At 47.2% G+C, this 12,168-nt stretch overlaps 1 protein-coding gene across 1 annotated transcript in view; it reads left to right on the top strand.

The window, feature by feature from the left end:
* Mprip (myosin phosphatase Rho interacting protein) overlaps positions 1–12,168 on the top strand; it is a 202,192-nt gene that overhangs the window by 185,997 nt on the left and 4,027 nt on the right. The window contains exons 18-24 of the mRNA XM_013016338.1: positions 2,783–2,930; positions 3,538–3,655; positions 4,973–5,132; positions 7,171–7,290; positions 7,774–7,860; positions 8,719–8,881; positions 11,112–11,197. Coding sequence (XP_012871792.1) covers positions 2,783–2,930; positions 3,538–3,655; positions 4,973–5,132; positions 7,171–7,290; positions 7,774–7,860; positions 8,719–8,881; positions 11,112–11,197 — 882 coding nt within the window. The remainder of the gene's footprint in view (positions 1–2,782; positions 2,931–3,537; positions 3,656–4,972; positions 5,133–7,170; positions 7,291–7,773; positions 7,861–8,718; positions 8,882–11,111; positions 11,198–12,168) is intronic.

Here is a 12,168-nt window from a genome sequence, read left to right on the forward strand (position 1 = left end):
TTTTGGTCCGGTAGTGGGGCCTGAACTCTGGGCCTGGACGCTATCCCTCAGCTCTTCAGCTCAAGGCTAGCGCTCTAGCGCTTGAGCCACAGCACCACTTCCGGTATTTTTCTTTTTGCTTATGTGGTGCTGAGGAATCGAACCCAGGGCCTCAGGCATACAAGGCAAGCACTCTACCACTGAGCCACCTTCCCAGCCCTCCATCTTTTCTTGTTGTTGCTGTTGTTGTTGGTCGTGGGACTTGAACTCTGGGTCTGGGTGCTGTCTCTCAGCTCTTCAGCTGTGGATTAGTGCTCTAACACTTGAGCCTCAGCCCCATTTCCAGCTTTATCTGCTTATGTGGTGCTGAGGAATGGAATCGAGGGCCTCATGCATTCAAGGCAAGCACTCTACCACTGAGCCACCTTCCCAGCTCCGGGGAACTCCATGTTGATCAATGCCTAGGCATGGTGATATGTGCCTTGTCATCCCCAGTGTCATGGGGAAGCACAAGCAGGAGGACTGGCCGCCCATACCAGGCATAAAGTGAGTCCCTATCTTGAAAATAATACACATAGGCTGAGCACCAGTGGCTCATGCCTATAATCTTAGCTACGCAGGAGGCAGAGATCTGAGGAGGTAAGGAAATGTAGCTCAAGCAGTATTGTGCCGGCTAAGAGCAAGCAAGCCAACCCAGAGCACAAGGCCTTGAGTTAAAGCCCTGGAACAGACAAAAGAAAGAAACTTAACACAAAAGAGGTTGGAGCCATGGCTTAAGTGGTAGAGTACGGGTTTAGCAAACATGAGGCCTGAAGTTCAAAACCCCAGTAAAATTAGTTTGAGTTAGCATCCATTGGTTGTACAAAATAGATACCTCCACAGGGAAGCAACTGGGTCTTTAAAGATACCTCAGTATTTCTGCTGGAAGAATTTTTGAGAGGTTAGAGGCATGGCTCAGTTGATAAAGTGCTAGCCAGTGAGCGAAAGCGTCAGGTACCAAGTTCAAATTTTGATCTTGAACTTAGAAAAAAGGGAACAAAAGAATTCTGACCCTGTCTTCATATATGCCAAACCATTGGAAACTAATCAAAATATGTCAACTGCAGGGTTGAGTATTCTATTTCTGGGAATCCAAAATGAGATGTGGAAAATTCGACATCTGATGTGATGTTCAGGCACCTTAACAATACTGTATAAAATCACCGCCAGGCTATATTTATAAGGTATAGGTGAAGCAAATGAGTTTCATGTTTGGACTTAGTCTATCCCCAGAATCTCATATATATGGTACAGATATTCTGAAATCTTTAAAAAAAAAAAAAAGGATCCTGAGATTGGAAAACACTTCTAATCTCAGCATTTGGTAGCCAAGTATATTGCCTGAGAACTAGGTGTGAACCACATGTGTGGGAGGGGAAAGCAGGGAGTGAGGCAGTGGCATGGAGGACTAGAGGTTTCTCCAGGCCTGGCTGTGGAGTGAGGCCAGCAAGCAGAGAAGCAGGTCAGGAGACATGCATCTTCCAGGGTCAAGCCCCTGGGGAGAAGAGATGTCCTTCCTGATCATAGTGGACAGTAGTGAAGACCTTTGCCAGTGCAGCTAATGCTTTGTAGAAGTCCTGCCTGTAACCAAGGATTTGAAAAGGCCATTCAAGCTGGGAATGTGGCTTAGTGGTAGAGTGCTTGCCTAACATGCATGAAGCCCTAGGTTTGATGCCTCAGTACCATGTAAACAGAAAAAGCTGGAAGTGGCATTATGGCTCAAGTGGTAGAGTGCTGGCCTTGAGCAAAAGAAGCTCAGGGACAGTGCCCAGGCCGTGAGTTCAAGCCCCAGGACTGGCAAAGAAAAATAATAAAATGAGTGAATCTGCCCCAAAGCATATCTTGAGGCTTGGATGGAGAGTGCCCTTGTGATCAAAGGTACTGCTCACACCAGGCATGTGGCCATATGTGACTTAGTGGTACAAGTAGCTCTGGCAGGCAAGGCCTAGGCTTCCTTTGGCTGTATGGGTTGGTATGTGCTCCTCTTGGGACTCCCCCATGTCCTACCAGGTCAGGTGGGAACATGGTTCTTCTGTCCTGTCTTGGGGAAGGTGGTGGCAGCCCTTACTGACTTGGTTTCTCTGTTCCCCTTTAAAAGAGGAAGTAATAAGGGACAGATTACAGGAGGAAGATCCTAGAGTCTATTCTTACTCCCTCAGTGTGTGGCTGAGGGGTCAAATAACCAACTTTAGGTCATTAGCTGGCGTAGCCTCCAACCCACAGGATGGGTAGAACATAACAGGTCATCCCATTTGTGACTGCATGTGAGTCTATCACTCCAAACCAAACATGATGAGTGTATATGCTTGTCTTGTTCCCGTCAGTCCCGCTGGTGGTGAAATAGACCTACAGTTGGCCAGATTAAATTCTGCCACACCATCTTCCCACTGGAGGAATACCAACCTTCCTTATGAAGAAATGAGGTTCACATCTAGGAGGTCGCTCAAATAGTAGAGCACCTGCCTAGAAAGTGTGAGGCTCTGAGTTCAAATCCCAGTACTATCCCCCCCCAAAAGAAATGGGCTTCAGAATAGTGGCAGAAAATAGATGAAGAGTTTATAGCTGCACACAGATTTCAAAGCACCAGTGGCTGGAAACAGTGGCCATGTCCCAAAATGTCTCCATATTTTGGGAGCCTGCTCCTTGCTCTCCTATTGTGGGTGACATGCAGCAAATGCCAGTTGTCACTGGAACAGAATAGGGAAGTGTGCTGGCACAGGGTACCCACTTGGGAAAAACACACAGGTTATCTTGCCTTTTGTAGGCCACATGCGAGCGAGGCTTTGCTGCCATGGAGGAGACTCACCAAAAGAAGATTGAAGACTTGCAGAGGCAGCACCAGCGGGAGCTGGAGAAGTTGAGAGAGGAGAAGGACCGCCTCCTAGCTGAGGAGACCGCGGCTACCATCTCAGGTAGGTAGGAGGGGGCACTCAATTCAGAGATGCCTACGTCCACTGCCTTGCAACCAAGCTTGAAGTTTAATTTGGACAACAGCAGAGACAAGGAGCCTTTCCAGAACAATTGAGAGCCAGCTGCCTGTGACATTGCAGGACCAGCTCTCCACCTCTGTCGGACCCTCTGACAGACACTTGTGGAAGAAACACATCCTGGCCTGAGCACATGGATGCCATCCCTTCTCCCGTTTTGTCACAGCCTTGAGTGGTGTGTCTTACCATCTGCTGTTGCTGTGTAGTGGCATCATGGTGGGACATTATTGTAGTGTCAACAAAGAAAGTGTGCCACTTGCTTGTTTTACAAATTTATCTAATTGGTTTTGGGTTTTCTAACACCAGAAATAATATGCCTATAGTCCCCTGGAGAGAACTGGTATGGAAATTCTCCCCGTCTGTGTATCCCTGAGAATGGGTCTATGAGAGACCAAGCTTATCCTGATGGCAGTGGTGGATGAATATTACACTAGTCTATCCTCCTTAGTCTCTTGGGAGGAATGACAGTAGGAAGGGCCACCACAGTGTGCAGCTGCAGCCCTGGGTGCTGAGGGCCTTGTCCTCTTTACAGCCATTGAAGCAATGAAGAATGCTCACCGGGAGGAGATGGAGCGCGAATTAGAGAAGAGCCAGCGGTCCCAAATCAGCAGCATCAACTCTGACATTGAAGCCCTTAGGCGGCAGTACCTGTGAGTTGCCTTTCCCTTCAAGTACCTGAGGATAGCTAGGGGTGGCTAGGAGTCGAGAACCCTGCCTTTCTGAGAATGTGAACCTTCGGGCTGGTCCCAGAGAGGCTATGAGGCCTTGGTGCTAAGTCAGCCCATACCACCCTCCTTTCCATAGGCAGACATGGCCTACTGGAGCTTCCTGTATTAAAACAAAAAGTAATCATTAAATCCAAAGAAAAAAGTACAATAAATTATTTTTTTATTTAATAAACTTTATTCTCATGGCGGGGAGGGGGAAGGAAAAAGGCCACCTACTTGGTTCCTCTTAGTAACACTCGACTAATTTTCAGGCCTTAAGCAGACCACGGGCACTTGAGGCAGTATTTCTATTTCCTTTTAGTCCTGTCTGCTTCCCCTTCACAGGAGGGAATTATAAATGACATTTTAAAAGCCTAGCTTGTCCAAGGCAGATTACCAAGATCAACTAGTTCTGCATCAGTGCTACTTTGTCATAAGGGGTTGAGAGCCTGGCCAGGGCTTGGTACCCAAGGCTCCATGGCTCTAAAAACCCCATATGTGTCAGACACTGGTGGCTCACACCTGTAATCCTAGCTACTCAGGAGGCCAGGATCTGAGGATCGCAGTTCAGAGCCAGCTCAGGAAGGAAAATCCTGGAGATTCTTATCCCCAGTTAGCCATCAAAAAACCGTAAGTGGAGCTGTGGCTCAAAGTGATAGGGTGCTAACCATGAGCAAAAGAGCTCAAGGACAGCATCCAGGCCCTGAGTTCAAGCCCAATGACTGACCAAAAAAAAAAAATATATATATATATATATATATATATATATATATATATAAGCAGAGCCCCTCTGAAAAGGGATTTGTCAGAGCTAGGTACACACATTGGGAGCGGTGAATGCATTCAGGCCCAGGCCACAGTAGCTCATATGGCATGTATGTTCACTTGATTGGGCTGATGACAGAGTTGAGGCTTTCATCCAGAAGTCTTCAGCTTCTGCTCCATCCACAGAACATGGCCCTTCTGGATCCAGGGTGGCTGAGAATAGCATCCTGAGGGCTGTTTTCCTTGTGTGGTTCCTGGGCTTTCAGATGATACAGAAGATGGAGTTCTAAAAATAGTTCTCAAATGAGAAGAGTCCCATCCTGACTTCTCAGAAACAGATGTCTGTGTTGCCATGGTAACTAGATTCTGTTCAGAGTGGTATCACCAGAGAGGTGCCATTTGTGGGAGTCCCAGCAGTACAGCAGAGCAGGCTAGACATGGAATCAGTTGTGCAAAGCACTTCTAGCACAGGGCTAAATGTTGCTGTCTCTGCAGGGAAGAGCTGCAGTCAGTGCAGCGGGAGCTGGAAGTCCTCTCGGAGCAGTACTCACAGAAGTGCCTGGAGAATGCACACCTGGCCCAAGCGCTGGAGGCCGAGCGGCAGGCCCTACGGCAGTGCCAGCGTGAAAACCAGGAGCTTAATGCCCATAACCAGGTAAGCCCAGGCTGGGTTAGGCTTCATCCTTAAGATTATCCTGAGGTTCTCTGTGACAATGAAGTAGATATCCCATCCCTACAGCATGTCCTGGATACCTAGTATGTGGCCTTCTTGCTATTCTCTGTCTGTTGCCAGAAGCTCTTTGCAGTTCACATGAGGCTGCCCTGCCACAGTGAAACCAGGTACTAGAGTCTCGAGCCACTTCCTTCAGCCCTTTCAGGACCCTAAGTCTGGTGGCTTCTCTGAGCCTCCAGTTCATTGCTGAGCATAGCCTGTGGCTCGTCCCCAGAGTCAGAATATTCCATCCTGGGCTTTACATTTATAAGTATCAGATCATTCTCATAGAATTTGCTATTTCTCCCATCCAGGCCCGACCCTGCTCAGCTTCCAAGATCAGATGAGATTGGGTGCACTCAGGATAGTATGGGCATCGATTGGGGAAAGGGAGAGGCTTGGAGGCAATAACATTGGGTCCTGTGTAAAGTTCTCTGCTGGCACCAGATTAGATTGCTGTACCAGCACCATCCTGTTCTCCTCCTTGGCCCCCTGAGCCCACTGACATGCTACATGGGATCATGCATGAGGCTGCCCAGGCACCATGACTACAGTGGCTTGAAGATTTCCCCTTGTCAGCCAAAAAGAAAATTCAGGAAGTGGGAAGGTTGGCCAAATCCTGTAGGAACTTATATGTGACAAACCATGACACAGGGAAACATTGTTAGTAATAGCAGAAAGGTATGAAAGCTTATGCTATAAAGATGCAGTCAGCTCTTTGCATCTGCTGGTTATGCATCCACAGATTTGACTAAATGTAGGTAAAAAATACTTAAGGGGAACAAATTGTATCTGCAATGTATAGACTTCCTTGTACTCTTCCCTAAACAATGCAAACCAACTACACATAGGGTATCTCCATGATACCCAGTATCATACAAAATAATATTTATCAAAACGAACTCTAAGAAATGGAAACAAGAAGGGTTTTTTTTTTCTTTTTTGCTGTTTTTTGGGGGGTTTTGCCTGTTTATTCATTTATATATAAGAGGAGGCACAGAAATGGAGAGATAATGGATGAACGAATTCAAAAATGGTACTCACTAGAAAATGAACTATACAATTTGTAGGTGGGAGTGGGAGGGAAAAGCTGGGAGAGAGCAAGCGAAGGTGTGACATTGTCCCAAAAGAAATGTACTCTTGGGCTGGGAATGTGGCTTAGTGGTTAGAGTGCTTGCCTAGCATGCATGAAGCCCTGGTTTCAATTCCTTAGTACCATATAAACAGAAAAAGCTGGAAGTGGCACTGTGGCTCAAGTGGTAGAGTGCTAGCCTTGAGCAAAAAGAAGCTCAGGGACAGTTGCCTAGGCCGAGTTCAAGCTCCAGGACTGGCCAAAAACAAAAAGCCGGGCGCCAATGGCTTACACCTATAATCCTAGCTACTCAGGAGGCTGAGATCTGAGGATCGTGGTTCAAAGCCAGCCTGCGCAGCAAAGTCCATGAGACTCTTACCTACAATAAACCACCAGAAAACCAGAAGTGGTGCCATGGCTCAAGTGGTAGAGCGCTTGCCTTGAGCTGAAGAGCTGAGATACAGTGCCCAGGCCCAGAGTTCAAGCCCCATGACCGGGGAAAAAAAGAAATGTACTCTGACTTATGTAACTGTAACCCCTCATAATACTCCTCATAATAACAGTAAAAGATTTTTTAAAAAGACTATGGAGGGGGGATGTGCATTGGTTCCATATAGTACCATACTACTTTTTTTAGTGACTGCAGCCTCCACAGATTCTGGTACCTCTCACGAGTCCTAGAGCCAGTCCTCAACCAATACTAAACAATACTATATGCAAATATCCAGGCAATAGCTTTTAAGAGGCTATATCACACAGCCTTAAATGCTGTACCTCACACATGGTAATGTTAAATACTCCTAGCTTTGCTGCTGCTGTGTCTTTGCATACTGTTGGGAGAAATGACCTTCCCAAGTGCAGGGGTAGCTCTGTGGAAGGTCTCTGTTCTGTTGTGTTGCTGTTCCTTAGGAGCTGAATAACCGCCTGGCTGCGGAGATCACAAGGTTGCGAACACTGCTGACCGGGGATGGTGGTGGGGAGGCAGCTGGATCACCCCTCACACAGGGCAAGGACGCCTACGAGTTAGAGGTAATGAACCAGGCCTCACATTACATCCTAAACAACAGAGTGAAATCCTATTTCAAAAAATAGAGGGGAACAAAGTGATTCTGATGTCAGATAGGCACGTAGTTTTCTCCCATTAGGTTAAGATATTTACCAGTAGGTTAAAATTTCACCACATAATGAAGACTATACTGCACAGTGGAGAAAATCAGCTAGGTAAGTATGGCAGAAGTTTCCACCAGAACAGTGTATCCCATGTCTTGTAGCTTCCATCCAGGAGACCAACAGGTCAGCAGCACTTAGGTCTTGAGACTGAAGCATACAATTGTTGGGACTGGGGAGGATGGTAGTTGTTTTTTCCTTCTTCCTAGTTCTCTTCATAAAGAGGAAGCTTTATGCAATCTGAAAATTCTATTTTCTGTTGGGTACTGGGCTCCATGGTACGTAGAGCAGCCATCCATTTGGCCGAAAGTCATTTTTTTTCTCTCTCTTGCTCTGTCGTCCTAGGTCTTGTTGCGGGTCAAGGAATCAGAAATACAATACCTGAAGCAGGAGATCAGCTCTCTCAAGGACGAACTCCAAACGGCACTTCGGGTAATGACCTCACTACTAGAGTTGGGCAAGGAGGTTGTGTTCCCTGGCTTGGCACTGCCAATCTGGAGTTTTACTTTTTTAAGGGGTCAGTGTTCCAAAGTCAAGCTCTAGAAGTGAGCAGCCCACCTGGCATGGCCATCTGGTTGTCATTTCATGTTTCTGGGTACTTGAGCAGGAGCAATGATAGCCAGAGAAATGTTCTAGGGGGTAAAAGGAAAGCCTTGTCTTCCATCCAGAATTAGGCCTGACTTGGCTCCTCTAGGAGATTCCTGGATTCAAAAAGAGGGAGGCAGGCCGGGCATTGGTCGCTCACACCTGTAATCCTAGCTACTGAGGAGGCTGAGATCTGAGGATCTCACAGTTCAAAGCCAGCCCAGGCAGAAAAGTCCATGAGACTCTTATCTCCAATTAACCACCAGAAAACCAGAAGTGATGCCGTGACTCAAGTGGTAGAGCGCTCGCCTTGAGCTGAAGAGCGCAGGGACAGCGCCCAAGCCCCACGACCAACCAAAAAAAAAAAAAAAAAAAAGGGAGGCAATGGAATTTTTGACACAGGATTTTCCTGGCTGAGCCCACTAGATGTACAGTCAAGGCCACACCCAGCAGGCAGAGGTCTATCCTTTTACACCGACTATCCTGTCTGCAGGGCCCATTTATTTTTCTTCATACTCAGTTTCTGCCTTCAGAGAAGGTCCATGCGTTCTGATACTGCACAGGAGAACAGTAAGTTTCCCAGCTGTAGCCAGGTCTCCTCAGAAAGGTGTCGGCCCTAAGATGGGTATTGGTAGAAGCTGGGAATTGATAGAAGCCTTTTCCTCTAGCCATTGCTGTCATTTGCTTCTGTTCCTCATTTCCTAGGACAAGAAGTACGCGAGTGACAAGTATAAAGATATCTACACAGAGCTCAGCATTGCCAAGGCCAAGGCTGACTGTGATATCAGCAGGCTGAAAGAGCAGCTAAAAGCAGCTACAGAAGCGCTGGGAGAGAAATCCCCTGAGAGCACTGCTGTGTCGGGATATGGTTAGTGCTTTGAACGATTGCTTCTGGGGCTCCTTGGATTTTAGTCACAATGTAAGGATCCTGATCGTAGATCTCATCTTCTTGTAAAGCAGGAATGCAGGAGAGGGCCCTGCATGTGTCAGCTGCCAGGTGCTACCTTTTTTTCTGCATCTCAGAGTAAATGCTCTGAGAAGCTGTTCCATCAGCACATTTCCATAGTAAAATCGTTTTGTCTGTTTTCCAGAAGAACTCTACAACTGTGTGGAAGCTCTTGCTGGTTGTTTAACTACAGGTTTTACCATAAAATCTGAAAAAGCCCTGCATGAGGTAGAGGAGAAAGCACCTACCTTCTCCAGTAGAAAGCAGGACTGACTCTTCTTCTCTAGATTGGCTAAAAACATAAAGGTGCTATATAGGACAGACCACCAAGAGGACTACAAAGCCACACCTTGTCAGATACTTTCAGAAATCCATGATTCTTATTCTTTCTGACCTTGAAAGTGATTTTTTTTTTCCTGGTCCTGGGGCTTGAACGCAGGACCTGGACACCATCTCTGGGCCTCAACCACTTGAGCCACAGCACCACTTCCAGCCTTTTCTGAGTAGTTTAGTGGAGATGAGTCTCAGACTTACCTGACCAGACTGGCTTTGAACCGCACGCAGTCCTCAGATTTCAGCCTCATGAGTAGCTAGGATTACATGCATGAGCCACCATCACCCAATTCATAGTGATTTTTTTTTTTTTTTGGTCAGTCTTGGGGCCTGAACTCTGGGCCTGGGTGCTGGTCCCTCAGCTCTTCAGCTCAAGGCTAGCACTCTACCACTTAAGCCATAATTCCACTTCTGGCTTTTTCTGCTTATGTGGTACTGAGGAATTGAACCCAGGGCCTCATGAATGCAAGGCAAGCACTCTACCACTGAGCCACCTTCCCAACCCCTCATAGTGATTTTTTTTTTTAGCTACCCACAAACATAGGAAAATCTGTTCAAGCTCTCCAATATAGTATCCAAGGAAGTCAGCTTCTCTCATTAGCAGCCCAGGAGCAATAGCCATGGCAACACTGGCACAACCTATGAGAAGAGCCCTTGGCATGACCTCTGGAAGGTTGTCAGGATATACAGCAATATGGCCTACTAAGGTGCTACAGCAGTGGCTTCTGAGGTGGACTTAGAGTGAGAGAATGTGTGTGTCTTTAATCTGTTTTTTGTTTTGTTTTGTCGGTCATGAAGCTTGAACTCTGGGCCTTGGAGCTGCCCTTCAGCTCTTCAGCTCAAGGTTAGCGCTCTATCACTTTGAGCCACCTTAACTTTCATTTTCTGGTGGTTTATTGGAAATAAAGAGTCTCATGGACTTGCCTGCTCAGGCTGTCTTTGAACCGTGATCCTCAGATCTCAGCCTCCTGAGTAGCTAAGATTACAGGTGTGAGCGTCTGGCTGATCTGTTTTGATACCTCCAGAAACTGCAAACACAGAATGTGAACAGAGCGCTGATCATAGAAACAGTAACCTACCATAAGCACAAATCAGGATGTGTGAAATGCACATGGCCCAAGCACATACATAATAGAAGATAATGCAGGTAAAAAAGGTCAGGAAGATGTTTTGTGTTGACCTAGAGAGCGATCCATAAACATATTAAGTAAAAATTGAAAAAAGCCTATTGCAGTATGACTGAGTGTTTGTTTTGTCCAGCCTTGTTGGGCACTGGCTATAATCACACCTGTAATCTCAGCTACTCAGGAGACTGAGATCTGAGGATCACAATTTGAAGCCAGCCCAGGCAGAAAAGGCCATGAGACTACCAGAAAACTGAAGTTTTGCTGTGGCTCAAAGTGGTAAAGCACTAGCCTTGAGCAAAAAGAGCTCAGGTACAGTGCCCAGGCCCTGAGTTCAAGCCCCAAGACCAACAAAAAAGAAAAAGCCTTGATCTGACCTTGTCATCAAGGAGAAACAGTACACAAATGAGTAATGGTGCAAATTAGTCTGCCTAGCAGATAGGGCAAGTGTAGCTCAGGAGCAAGCTCCTGTCCCTCACTGACTGTCCAGGCAGGAACACCCAACCCATTCCTCCTCTGGTTCTTTGCCATGTTCCCTGAAAGGCCAACTGTGTGTTGCAGTCATTGTTTGACTTACCCTAGACTGTTCAACTAAATAGCTAAGTATACTACACTGGTGAGCTCAGAGCTTTAAATCGTCTGATTTCAGAGGGTTTTTTAGAAAACAGAGGTAATAGATCTGTTTGTTCCTTTAGACATAATGAAATCTAAAAGCAACCCCGACTTCCTCAAGAAAGACAGATCCTGTGTTACCCGGCAACTCAGAAACATCAGGTCCAAGGTAAGAAGGGTGCCCCTGCTGGGGGCTTGAAAATGGTGGGAAGAGGAGACACAAGGCCTAGGCATTGGCCAATCCCAAGCCCACTACAGGCCCCAGGTCCAGGCACCAGTCCAGCCCTATTATGGGCTGGTTCTGGAGGCTTCAAGTTTTGCATTTTTTGTGTACTACTTCCTGACCACATCAACAAAGGCCAGGGCACAGAAGAATCAGCTTTATTGCCTTCTAGGCTAGCCTTTATTCCAGCCCCTTCTAAAAGCAGCTCCACTGTCCTATTGTTGTATCCCTGTGTGCCCTGGTCATCAGACTGACAATGTGTCTTTGAGAGACCAAACTGTCTACCCTCCCTCCCCAGCTATGCAGTGGCCAGTTCCCAGGCTCTTCCCAGTGTCAGCCTTGTGTCTCCAGGGTGAAGGGTGGAGGGGATATGGCCAGCATGCTGCATTAGGATTGATTGTGTGTGTGTCTTATTTTTGCTTTTTCCTCTGACAGTCCGTAATTGAGCAGGTCTCATGGGATAACTGACTCGCGTCCGCTTCCAGGTCCCCAGTCGTGTAGGTAAACCACTTCCTACCACCACCCACGGCCTGCACGGGGCGGCTCTGCATGCACTGCTCACACCTCCACAGCACACACCTTCATAATCGTTACTTTATTCCATTTTTCTCAGCAAGCACACACAAAGTCCATGAGATGTCCCAGTAGCTGTCCTGGGGAGCTAACTGGCACTCTAACCCCTTCACAGAGCTGAGCCGACCCAGCTAGGTGGGCAGGTGTGATCTCTGCACAGCCCTGAACTCACACACCTTCTCTGGAAACAAGCCATTTACCCTGTGTCAAAATAGGCAGTGGCAGAAACCTGCTGTTCTTGGCAAGTGAAGACTTCCCAGGAGCTCCTGACACATGGAGCTGGTCCTCACTGCCCAGCTCTTGTTCTCTCCTCTCTTCCTCCTCTCCTCCTTCCCTTCTCTCCC

This window comes from Dipodomys ordii, unplaced genomic scaffold, assembly GCF_000151885.1.
Source record: "Dipodomys ordii isolate 6190 unplaced genomic scaffold, Dord_2.0 Scaffold31, whole genome shotgun sequence".
Taxonomy (NCBI): Eukaryota; Metazoa; Chordata; class Mammalia; order Rodentia; family Heteromyidae; genus Dipodomys; species Dipodomys ordii.